This window comes from Hylobates moloch, unplaced genomic scaffold (genome assembly GCF_009828535.3).
Source record: "Hylobates moloch isolate HMO894 unplaced genomic scaffold, HMol_V3 SCAFFOLD_146, whole genome shotgun sequence".
NCBI lineage: Eukaryota > Metazoa > Chordata > Mammalia > Primates > Hylobatidae > Hylobates > Hylobates moloch.
In genome coordinates, this window is record NW_026652421.1 from 33478 (window position 1) to 45480 (window position 12003).

The 12003-nt window shown below is 57.0% G+C and overlaps 1 protein-coding gene across 2 annotated transcripts; it reads left to right on the forward strand.

The window, feature by feature from the left end:
* The first annotated feature begins 533 nt into the window (after window positions 1–533).
* Window positions 534–11998, forward strand: LOC116464051 (enhancer of mRNA-decapping protein 4). 2 transcript variants are annotated; one of them, XM_032147320.2, is made up of 29 exons: window positions 534–827; window positions 3431–3587; window positions 3974–4085; window positions 4359–4458; window positions 4704–4893; window positions 4996–5143; window positions 5228–5332; window positions 5653–5762; window positions 5847–5930; window positions 6023–6118; window positions 6224–6326; window positions 6444–6624; window positions 6724–6796; window positions 6899–6990; window positions 7074–7261; window positions 7337–7458; window positions 7550–7703; window positions 8047–8480; window positions 8566–8670; window positions 8755–8907; window positions 8987–9023; window positions 9158–9335; window positions 9444–9599; window positions 9699–9814; window positions 9916–10081; window positions 10166–10352; window positions 10445–10664; window positions 11053–11216; window positions 11438–11998. In XM_032147320.2, exons 1-29 carry the CDS (start codon window positions 746–748, stop codon window positions 11628–11630), a joined length of 4206 nt encoding a protein of 1401 aa, XP_032003211.1. In that variant the 5' UTR covers window positions 534–745; the 3' UTR covers window positions 11631–11998. The 2 variants fall into 2 exon arrangements, with proteins under 2 accessions (XP_032003211.1, XP_058290941.1); XM_058434958.1 differs by having other exon boundaries at window positions 559–827; window positions 9158–9599.
* The last annotated feature ends 5 nt before the right edge of the window (window positions 11999–12003 follow it).

Consider the following 12003-nt stretch of genomic DNA (forward strand, 5'->3'; position numbering starts at 1 on the left):
CAAACCACCTTGTGTAAAATCTGCAATACAGCTTCTTCCATGTACCTGTGCCTGAACTGTCTGCAATAAAGAAGAATTTGTAAATTGTGATTTCTTTCTTCCAACCTGAGGGTGCCAGGTGGGACAAGGGGATGCTGGGGGACAGTAGGGAACAATGACTGATCATTGTAGTGGGACCATCTCCCCTGCTCTTGCAATTCCTGAGTTTTATGACCTCGAGGGTAGCCTCAGGCCTTGAGTTATTCCGACCCATTCCCAAAGGGAACCTGAGGGACCTTAGCATGGGCGGCTGAGTTGACCCCGTCCTAGGACCATCGGAGTCCATGCTCTGGGAGTGGGCAGGGACCTGGCGGCTTCTGAGTAGAGTAGGGCTTTGGGTGGCCCAGTGCGTGGACGCTTACTTCAGCCGTGTGGGACTTCCCCGACCTCGCGGGCACAGGGGCGGGGCCGTCGAGGGGGACGGGCTGCGGGAGGGGTTTAGACTTCCGCCCCCAGCCCGGAACCTTTCTTCTCCGACCCTGGCAGGTTCCGGGAGCCTCAGCTCGTGGGTGCCGGAAGTGGAGGCGGTTGGTGGGGTTGGCGGGGCTCAGCGACGCTGCGCGGGCGGCGGTTTCCGAACTGCGGGTGGACTGAGTGTAGTGACCAGCGTCCCGCTGTCTCGCCCCGTGGCGGGTGGGCGAGGGTGCGTTGTGCGCGGCGGCGGCGGAACCAACGCGGTGCGGGCGGGGCGCCCGCCGCTGGGCCCATGGCCTCCTGCGCGAGCATCGACATCGAGGACGCCACGCAGCACCTGCGGGACATCCTCAAGCTGGACCGGCCCGCGGGCGGTGAGCGGGGGTTGCGGGGGTGGGCCCCAGGCGAGCTGACAAAAGGGCGGCGCGCGTCTGAACCGCCCTTGGGGCCCACAGCTCCCTTAGGACTAGCTCTGGATCCTCCCGGCGGGTAAGGGTGGACGGAGATTGACTGTGCCCCTCGAAGGGCGCAGACCCCTGTGTGTGACCCCTCCCTATCTTGTCCTTAGGCTGTTCTGCCTCGTCCTTCAGCGTCTCGGTTGAAGGTGAGGCCCCTTCCCTGAGTCCGCTGGGGCCCTCTGGTTTCCTGGCCCCGAGGTCTCTAGTGTTCCTGGGACTGGCCTAGCTCCTCTTCCCTTTCGCCATGGTTCAGAGGCCTGGTCTGGGCTCCGTATATGGAATTCTGGGCCCAGGCTTAAGCGCGATGCTGAAGAGCCGCCGGTCCCTCTCCATAACTTGCCCTTCTCTCTGGAATAAAGACTCCAGGCCTCCCGTTCTGAAACTGATTTCCAGGAGGAAGGTGTCCAGTCTCAATTCCGTGTTCTTTCTGGGATGAAGGCAAATCACAGACCGCACCACCCTGACTGAATTATGCTACAAATATCTGCAAGCCCTAATTGGTTCCCATTCATTCATGTTTCGCTTTGACTCTTAATGATACCTCAGAACTAGTCTTGCCCCCAAAGATTCCCCAAGACACAGCTAACAGGGTTGTAATATACCGTTGTCATTGAAAGAAAGGAGTGTCTCGATACTGTGATGGGCATGGGAAGGGTGGAGGCTGGTGAGTGCGGAGTGCAGGTCTGAGAGGGGAGACTGGGCTAGGTCTTGTAATGTGAACAGGGGCTTGGGTGTCAGGAAGGGCACCCAAGCCACCTATGTAGAAGCCACCTATTAGGAAGAGGAAATAGCACGTGTGCAGGCACTAGTTTACTGACAGGTTTAGGGATCTCTGAAGTGGCCGGTGATGATGCTGTGGGTGTACAGTGGAGAATTGATGTTTCCTCAGCTCTTGTTCTTACACCTGCTGGGAGGCCCAGACTGGCTGCTTCTGGAAGCAGGCACTGGTGCTCACTAGGGGTGGATTCAACTAACCCCTACTTTCAGAAAATCCATCTGCTGCCTGAGACCACTCGGCCCTTTGTCCCAGGCCTGGAGTGCGTGCCCTCTTTACTCATGAGTTGGGCGTGGACCTCTCCTGCTGCTCAGCTGCTTTGTAGACTAGACTCCGCAGAGATTTGGTAGAGCCTGGCATGGCCAACCATGTACAGCCTGGGCCTGCTTTTTGGTTGTCCTCATGGTACCCTTCATGGAAGGGAGAGTTGTCAGCTTGTCCCTGAGCAGCTAAAGTGGCTCTGATCCGAATGAAGTGGCCTAGGGGCTTTCCTTATAACTCCTTTGTTATTGATTGGCACATGATTCCCTTGTTTGCCAAGCAGCTCTTTCTTGTCTCCTCTCACTGGACGACCAGGTCAGAACTCAGACTGTTGAGGGCTGGGCACGGTGGCTCACGCCTGTAATCCCAGCACTTTGGGAGGCCAAGGTGGGTGGATTGCTTGAGGCCAGGAGTTTCAGACCAGCCTGGCCAACATGGTTTCTTAACATGGTGAAACCTCGTCTCTACTAAAAATATAAAAATTAGGTGAGCTGTAATCCCAGCTGCTTGGGAGGCTGATGCAGGAGAATCCCTTGAACCCAGGGGGTAGAGGTTGCAGTGAGCCAAGATCGTGCCAAAATAATTCAAAGACTGTTGTGACTGGAAACTTGCTATGTTCTGAATGTGGAGCCCTAGGCTCCTTGCCACCTGGGGATGTTGGAAGTGGTATGTGAGCCTATGAGAGTGTTTGAAACCCAGCCAGTTGCAAAGAACTGAAATGCTGTCTTTCCTTACTCCACACTCTGCCCCATAGTTTCTCTCCTTTTGGTCCAGCTCCTTTATGTCCCTGCCTTCTGTATTTACCTGCCCGAGATAGCTTCTTCTGAGCCATTTCTGTGTGGGGCAGCCCCTTCCACATCTTACCAGTGCCCTTCCATGCCTTAGGAGCCCATCTTCTCTCCAAACTCTGACACTATGTTGGTCTAGGCCTTGATCTCTCTCACCCAGATTCTCAACCATTCTGCATGCTATCTTAGAGTAATCATCCCACTGGCCAGAACTGACCATGTCACCTTCCCTTTTGAAACTCTTTATGGTTCTCACGACCCACAGAGAGAGTCTAAGTGCCACAGCATCATACCTGATGCCTCTGTAGCTTTGTTTTCCCTCCATCTTTCCTGTGTTTGTGTGTTCCAATCACACTAACTGCCGTATAAAGTCTTTCCTGACCCTTCCTATGCCCTCACTCAGAGTCCACAGAGTTCTTCTGTAGTGACCCAGACCTGAGTATTCACTGCCCTCAAAGGGTCCTTGATGGCTTGTACCCCTCCCCCAAGTAGAAGAGCCTGATGCTCATCCTTGGTCCTGCCTACATTAGTGTTTATGGAACGAGAGATGAACACAGGGCCCTCCTCCTCATAGACATGCTTTGCTCAGTTGAGTGTTCCTAGAGCACCTCATAGTTCTTGAAGGAAACTCTGAAAGGGGAGAGGCTTGTGGGCAGGTCGAGCAACCTTATCAGAGTGATCCTCTTTGTCCCCAGGCCCCAGTGCAGAGAGCCCACGGCCATCCAGTGCCTACAATGGGGACCTCAATGGACTTCTGGTCCCAGACCCTCTCTGCTCAGGTGATGGTACCTCAACAAACAAGACTGGTCTTCGGACCATGCCACCCATTAACCTGCAAGAGAAGCAGGTCATGTGAGTACCTAGGAGACGACAGTAGTGGTGATGGTGTGTTTGGGGTGTCTGCTAGCAGAAGGCATGAGATGGGGAGTGAGCAGGGCCAGCAGCCTCTGCTGCTTCCTCTTTAGATGACCTGGGGTGGAGCTTGAGCTTGCACTAGGATGAGAGGCAAGGACAAGCTCAAGGGTTTGGCCTGGATACCTGGTTTAGAATGAAAGTAGGCTCATTCCCAAGGAAGGAGGTGAGCAAGTGGAGCTGTGGGTCTGGGGCCAGTGGACCAGGCAAAGCTGACATTGGACTAGATACCTTCACCAGTCTGGCTATGTCCTCGCTTCCTCCCAACCCTGCCCATTGAGCCTTTGGGTGAACAAGAGACAAAGTTTTTGCATTCTTCCCCACAGCTGTCTCTCAGGAGATGATAGCTCCACCTGCGTTGGGATTTTGGCCAAGGAGGTGGAGATTGTGGCCAGCAGTGACTCTAGCATTTCAAGCAAGGCCCGGGGAAGCAACAAGGTAGGTACTAGGATGCTGTGGCATATATAATGTATGGGGGCACACCCAGCCTTTCCAGTCTCCCTCATGCTGCCAGTTCCTATGGGGACCACCTTGACACTTTCCCAGTTTCAAGAAGCCAGGGCTGGGTGCCAAGCCTCTGTGGGAGTCTGGCTCCAGGAGGTAACAGTGGGTAGCTGGACTTGCATCTGTGTCCTCTCCCATCCCCAGGGATGTTGGGGGCCACCTAGGCTCTGGGGAAGTTCCATGACTTTTCTCATCCTGGGTTCTCAGGTGAAAATTCAGCCTGTCGCCAAGTATGACTGGGAGCAGAAGTACTACTATGGCAACCTGATTGCTGTGTCTAACTCCTTCTTGGCCTATGCCATTCGGGGTGAGTAAAGACAGTGAGGAGGAAGGAATGTTTTCCTGGACGTCCCACAGAGCCAGTTCCGACATCAGGCCACTCAGGCCTTAGGGGTACAATGGAAGGTTTGTCCATGCTGCCTCTTGGGGAGCTGGGTGGGAAAACCAAGCTTGAGACTATGGTGGTGGCAGGGAGACAGGCAGGGGCAGTGCTTCTCTGCTACTGCCTGTGCCTGAATACGTATTCATGGTCCACTGCTCTCCTGATTCCAGCTGCCAACAATGGCTCTGCCATGGTGCGGGTGATCAGTGTCAGCACTTCGGAGCGGACCTTGCTCAAGGGCTTCACAGGCAGTGTGGCTGATCTGGCTTTCGCGCACCTCAACTCTCCACAGCTGGCCTGCCTGGATGAGGCAGGCAACCTGTTCGTGTGGCGCTTGGCTCTGGTTAATGGCAAAATTCAGTATCCATTCCTTCCTGTGGGTGGTGGGACTGAAGAAGGGTGGGCGGAGCTGGGGTGTCACGCCTCTTCATTCACCTATGTAGCCCTTAACACCCTGCTCAGAGAAGAGATCTTGGTCCATATCCGGCAGCCAGAGGGCACGCCACTGAACCACTTTCGCAGGATCATCTGGTGCCCCTTCATCCCTGAGGAGAGCGAGGACTGCTGTGAGGAGAGCAGCCCAACAGTGGCCCTGCTGCATGAAGACCGGGTGAGGGGGCTGACATGGCGAAGAGGCGCCAGAGAAGCCATAGCGTGGGGTTAGGCTGCACACTCACCTCCCTGTGCCTTCCAGGCTGAGGTGTGGGACCTGGACATGCTCCGCTCCAGCCACAGCACCTGGCCTGTGGATGTCAGCCAGATCAAGCAGGGCTTCATTGTGGTAAAAGGTCATAGCACGGTAAGCCTGTGACTGCCTGCCTCCCCTCCCCTCTCCCCTTCCTCGTATCCATCTTCTGTTCCCTATATCCACAGCTGCCCGGGCAGCTTTACTAGCATTCTGCCCATGGGGACTCTGAGCTCAAAGTGGCCCTCACCTGTACAGCTTTCTCCTTACCTGGCAGCACCCTGCAGGTCTGGCCTTCTCTAGGAACCCTGTTCATTTAGTCAGTCACACAAGCATGCCAGTCCCACCATGAGTCAGCCCAGCTCATTACCATCCTCACTTGGGAGGGGCTCGTTCTCACCTCTAGTCAGCAAAGCTTTTTGGGTTCTTTCTAGTGCCTCAGTGAAGGAGCCCTCTCTCCTGATGGGACTGTGCTGGCTACTGCGAGCCATGATGGCTATGTCAAGTTCTGGCAGATCTACATTGAGGGGCAAGATGAGCCAAGGTAAGGCAGGGCCTCAGGGACCAGGATCCTCCCGAGGTAGCCCACCCGACCACTCACTTAGGCCCCTCATCTGCCTACCTGCAGGTGTCTGCACGAGTGGAAGCCTCATGATGGGCGGCCCCTCTCCTGCCTCCTGTTCTGTGACAACCATAAGAAACAAGACCCTGAGTGAGTGAGTGGGCAGCCTAGTGGGTGGTGGGCTGGACCATGGCTCCCAGCAGGGGGCCCAGCCAGCCACTCACTGCCTTGTTGCCTTGCAGTGTCCCTTTCTGGAGGTTCCTTATTACTGGTGCTGACCAGAACCGAGAGCTAAAGATGTGGTGTACAGTATCCTGGACCTGCCTGCAGACTATTCGGTAAGCAGTGGCTGGAAGGCTGGGGGACTGGGCAGGGGCGGCAGGGTTGGGAATGTGGCTTCCTTCAGTTCTCAGGCTCATTCACTCTGCTTTGTGGCTCTCTAGCTTCTCCCCAGATATCTTCAGCTCAGTGAGTGTGCCCCCTAGCCTCAAGGTTTGCTTGGACCTCTCAGCAGAATACCTGATTCTCAGCGATGTGCAACGGAAGGTAGGCTGCCATGGGGTACCCTGAGCAGAGTTGGGATTATAGAGGAAGGCCAGGGGGCAGGTGGCACATCACAGCCCTTAGCCTCTGAGCTCAGCTAGGAATGTTCTGCCTGTGCAGGTCCTGTATGTGATGGAGCTGCTGCAAAACCAGGAGGAGGGCCATGCTTGCTTCAGCTCCATCTCGGAGTTCCTGCTCACCCACCCTGTGCTGAGCTTCGGTATCCAGGTTGTGAGTCGCTGCCGGCTACGGCACACTGAGGTGCTGCCTGCCGAAGAGGAAAATGACAACTTGGGTGCTGGTGAGCTGCCTCAGGGTCAGAGTTATGTGTCCATATATCTAGGGGGTTGTGGAGGCACAGAGAGGGCCAGGGGCTTCATCATCCACACTGTCCTTTCAGATGGTACCCATGGAACCGGTGCCATGGAGTCTGCGGCCGGTGTGCTCATCAAGCTCTTTTGTGTGCATACTAAGTGAGTGTTAGGGGAGGCCCACCAGTGTCCTGTCTGTGTCTGTCTCCACTCTACTGACCCTCGCTCTTGGAGCACTTTATTCTCCCCCTTCTTTTCCTGCAGGGCACTGCAAGATGTGCAGATCCGTTTCCAGCCACAGCTGAACCCTGATGTGGTGGCCCCACTGCCCACCCACACTGCCCACGAGGACTTTAGTGAGTAGGGCGTGAGAGGGAGGTAGGGTAAGTTGGACTGACCAGAGTCTGAGATCTAACTCAAGTGGCAACTTGTCCTGCAGCATTTGGAGAGTCTCGGCCCGAACTGGGCTCCGAGGGCCTGGGGTCAGCCGCTCACAGCTCCCAGCCTGACCTCCGACGAATCGTGGAGCTGCCTGCACCCGCCGACTTCCTCAGCCTGAGCAGTGAGACCAAGCCCAAGTTGATGACACCTGATGCCTTCATGACACCTAGCGCCTCCTTGCAGCAGGTACTCTCCCAGGGTAGGGGGACCTGGGAATGCCTCAGCTACAGGCCACAGGTCTTATTCCCTGCATCTCCCCAGATCACTGCCTCTCCCAGCAGCAGCAGCAGCGGTAGCAGCAGCAGCAGCAGCAGTAGCAGCAGCTCCCTTACAGCTGTGTCTGCCATGAGCAGCACCTCAGCTGTGGACCCCTCCTTGACCAGGTGAGGCAAGGGTCAGAGGTGGAGGATGGCAGGGGCTGGTACCAGATGATGCCAAGCTCTGGCTGCTGACACCTCAGCCTTCCCTCACCAGGCCACCTGAGGAGCTGACCTTGAGCCCCAAGCTGCAGCTGGATGGCAGCCTGACAATGAGCAGCAGTGGCAGCCTTCAGGCAAGCCCGCGTGGCCTCCTGCCTGGCCTGCTCCCAGCCCCAGCTGACAAACTGACTCCCAAGGGGTCGGGCCAGGTGCGTGAATGGGTGTGTGTATGTGTGTGTGAAGTGTGGGGAGCAGGTGGGCGGCAGCAGGGAAGGTGGGTGGTGGGCTCCTCCCAGTCCCCTGCTGCTGATCCTGCTCTACCCAACATGGTCCATGTTTCCCTGAGGTCATTTCACCCTCCTGTGTTTCCTGGTGGGTGTCTCCTCAGCCTCCCTGTCCCCACCTCCTCTTCTTGGCTGTGGCCTCATTTCTGAGGCCCCACTTCCTTGCTGCCCTGTCTCTTATTACTACTAATACTAATGCCTCGTCTCTGTGCCCCCCATCCCTGCCTCACTTCCTGCCACTTAAGCCCCCATCTTTGGCCCACCTCAGGTGCCTACTGCCGCCTCTGCACTGTCCCTGGAGCTGCAGGAAGTGGAGCCCCTGGGGCTACCCCAAGCCTCCCCTAGCCGCACCCGTTCCCCTGATGTCATCTCCTCAGCTTCCACTGCCCTGTCCCAGGACATCCCTGAGATTGCGTCTGAGGCCCTGTCTCGTGGTTTTGGCTCCTCTGCACCAGAGGGCCTTGAGCCAGACAGTATGGCTTCAGCCGCCTCGGCACTGCACCTGCTGTCCCCACGGCCCCGGCCAGGGCCCGAGCTCGGCCCCCAGCTTGGCCTTGATGGAGGCCCTGGGGACGGAGATCGGCATAGTACCCCCTCCCTCCTGGAGGCAGCCTTGACCCAGGAGGCCTCGACTCCTGACAGTCAGGTTTGGCCCACAGCACCTGACATTACTCGTGAGACCTGCAGCAACCTGGCAGAAAGGTGAGGAGCTTGGGAGGGGAAAAGTGTGCTAGCAGGAGGGGCTTCAGATAGATTCATCCACTGCTGAGTTGGCCTGTCCTCCCAGCCCCAGGAATGGCCTTCAGGAAAAGCACAAGAGCCTGGCCTTCCACCGACCACCATATCACCTGCTGCAGCAACGTGACAGCCAGGATGCCAGTGCTGAACAAAGGTGGGAGCCACTCTACACCATTGCCCTCATGGGGGGATGGGCAGCAAGTGGGCAGGGGCTTACTCCTCCTTCCCCTTCCCACAGTGACCATGATGATGAGGTGGCCAGCCTTGCCTCTGCTTCAGGAGGCTTTGGCACCAAAGTTCCTGCTCCACGGCTGCCTGCCAAGGACTGGAAGACCAAGGGATCCCCTCGAACCTCACCCAAGCTCAAGAGGAAAAGCAAGAAGGATGATGGGTAGGGAGGAATCCTAGGGAGGGAGAGGGTGGTCTCCAGGCTGCCTGACGTAGCCTGAGGTGCTTCTCACCCATGGCAGGGATGCAGCCATGGGATCCCGGCTCACAGAGCACCAGGTAAGTGAATGAGCCCACTTTGTACTTGTGGAACTTCACCCTGCGGGGGTGGAGAAGGGCTCTGGGCCATTCCCTGGTCTGGTGTGTGGGGATGGGTAGGGCAGGCATCTTGTGACTGTCAGTGCTACTGACAGGTGGCAGAGCCCCCTGAGGACTGGCCAGCACTAATTTGGCAACAGCAGAGAGAGCTGGCAGAGCTGCGGCACAGCCAAGAAGAGCTGCTGCAGCGTCTGTGTACTCAACTCGAAGGCCTGCAGAGCACAGTCACAGGCCATGTAGAACGTGCCCTTGAGACCCGGCATGAGCAGGAACGTATCCTTGAGGCTGGTAGCACAACATGGCATAGGGATGGGGGCAGCATTCTTGGCCTGGGAAGGAGTACACGACCTGCTCCAGGCCTGTTCCTTAGCTATGGCACAGAGCGGCGGCTGGAGCGAGCACTGGCTGAGGGGCAGCAGCGGGGAGGGCAGCTGCAGGAGCAGCTGACACAACAGTTGTCCCAAGCACTGTCTTCAGCTGTAGCTGGGCGGCTAGAGCGCAGCATACGGGATGAGATCAAGAAGACAGTCCCTCCATGTGAGTTTTGCATGCAGACTCCCTTTGGGTGGTTCAGGTGGGAGTGGGGTACCTGTCAAGCTTCTTATGGCTCCACCTCACCCTCTTCCCCTCTCACAGGTGTCTCAAGGAGTCTGGAGCCTATGGCAGGCCAACTGAGCAACTCAGTGGCTACCAAGCTCACAGCTGTGGAGGGCAGCATGAAAGAGAACATCTCCAAGCTGCTCAAGTCCAAGGTGCTATAGGGCCCAAGATGTGGGTGGAGGTGGTGGTTCCTGGGCCTAGTCAGGCCAGGCTGGGCTCAGGCTTTCAACTTGGCCCCTCCCTCTAACCCCAGAACTTGACTGATGCCATCGCCCGAGCAGCTGCAGACACATTACAGGGGCCGATGCAGGCTGCCTACCGGGAAGCCTTCCAGAGTGTGGTGCTGCCGGCCTTTGAGAAGAGCTGCCAGGCCATGTTCCAGCAAATCAATGATAGCTTCCGGCTGGGGACACAGGAATGTGAGTGGGGTCATATGGCCCAAGGTGGGAGGGGTTATCCTCTTTTCTACTGTTCCCCTTATAGTCCCTGTGGTCACCCCTCAGACTTGCAGCAGCTAGAAAGCCACATGAAGAGCCGGAAGGCACGAGAACAGGAGGCCAGGGAGCCTGTGCTGGCCCAGCTGCGGGGCCTGGTCAGCACACTACAGAGTGCCACTGAGCAGATGGCAGCCACCGTGGCCAGCAGTGTTCGGGCTGAGGTGCAGCACCAGCTGCATGTGGCTGTGGGCAGGTGTGTGGGCAGAGTACTGGGCAAGGTGGTGGGCTTGAGAAAGGCCAGACTAGGCTCCCTGTCCACTTCACCTCACTCACTTCCCTTTGCAGCCTGCAGGAGTCCATTTTAGCACAGGTACAGCGCATCGTTAAGGGTGAGGTGAGTGTGGCGCTCAAGGAGCAGCAGGCCGCCGTCACCTCCAGCATCATGCAGGCCATGCGCTCAGCTGCTGGCACACCTGTCCCCTCTGCCCACCTTGACTGCCAGGCCCAGCAAGCCCATATCCTGCAGCTGCTGCAGCAGGGCCACCTCAATCAGGCCTTCCAGCAGGTACGATAGGCATTAGGCCCTGGTAAGGGTCACATGTCTTGACAAGGCCCACACACCATACATTGTACTCCACCCATCACCTTTGCACCTTCTGGCCCCAGCAGACTGTTCTTGGTTCCCTTTGGCCTCCAGGCCATTGTCCCTGCTGCTTCCTCTTCCTGGACCCCTTTCTTCCCACCTAGCCCACCTTGCTTTACAACTACCCTTCTCAGGAACCATTTCCCAATCCCCTAGGGTAACTACACAGCCCTACGGGGCTCTCTCTGAGTTCCTCTGGAGCTCTCACTAGCCCACCCTGTGGTCATCCTCCCCCAGGCCACACAGTTCAGACAAGCAGACATTCCATCCTGATATTTGCTATAAACACTGCTGCTTTTTTCTCCTCCAGGCGCTGACAGCTGCTGACCTGAACCTGGTGCTGTATGTGTGTGAAACTGTGGACCCAGCCCAGGTTTTTGGGCAGCCACCCTGCCCACTCTCCCAGCCTGTGCTCCTTTCCCTCATCCAGCAGCTGGCATCTGACCTTGGCACTCGAACTGACCTCAAGCTCAGGTAAGTGGGGGCAGCCAGGGATAGGGAGATGAGCTGGGGAGTGGGGCAGTGGGAGGGAGCAGTTTGAAGCTGACGCCCACTTCTGCCTGAATCCTCTCCCTAATTTTCTCCACCAATCCTTTCTGCCTTCACCCAGAGGGTTCCCCCGGGCCTCGGTGCCACCAGGGGGCGCTCCTGTCTGCTAATGCCCACCTGTAGCCTGTCCTTTCCCTCGTCCCCAGCTACCTGGAAGAGGCCGTGATGCACCTGGACCACAGTGACCCCATCACTCGGGACCACATGGGCTCCGTTATGGCCCAGGTGCGCCAAAAGCTTTTTCAGTTCCTGCAGGCTGAGCCACACAACTCACTTGGCAAAGCAGCCCGGCGTCTCAGCCTCATGCTGCATGGCCTCGTGACCCCCAGCCTCCCTTAGCTGCTAAGCCTGCCTTGCCCAGGGGTGGGATGGCACTGAAGGCCAGCAGACAGGCCTAGGCTGAGGCAGGGTCACGGCTGGCCTTTACCTGTTCAGGCCCCCATCTCTGGGGTGTTTGGGGGTCAGGGAGCAGGGAGCACTGGCCGTGGTCTACAGGGTGTGGTAGTCAGAAGGTTTAGGCTGGGCCCAGGGCAGGTATTGTGCCTGCTCGGGTTCTGCCATGCTTGGAGCATGACCCTGAGATCGTGACACCACTTGAGTGGAATTTTCCATGTTCCTTTTTACCTCTAATTTGGATCTTTTTGTTTTTGAAAAACATTGAGAAATTCAATTAAATCTTTTGGAATAAAATGGAGTATGTGTGTGCTTTTGG

Bases quoted from the DNA above. Each gene is read 5' to 3' on its own strand.
- LOC116464051 (XM_058434958.1), top strand. From the start codon at position 746: ATGGCCTCCTGCGCGAGCATCGACATCGAGGACGCCACGCAGCACCTG. The intron at 5,931-6,022 runs GTGAGTGAGTGG...GTTGCCTTGCAG, and splicing joins CATAAGAAACAAGACCCTGA to TGTCCCTTTCTGGAGGTTCC. The intron at 7,459-7,549 runs GTGAGGCAAGGG...TTCCCTCACCAG, and splicing joins GTGGACCCCTCCTTGACCAG to GCCACCTGAGGAGCTGACCT.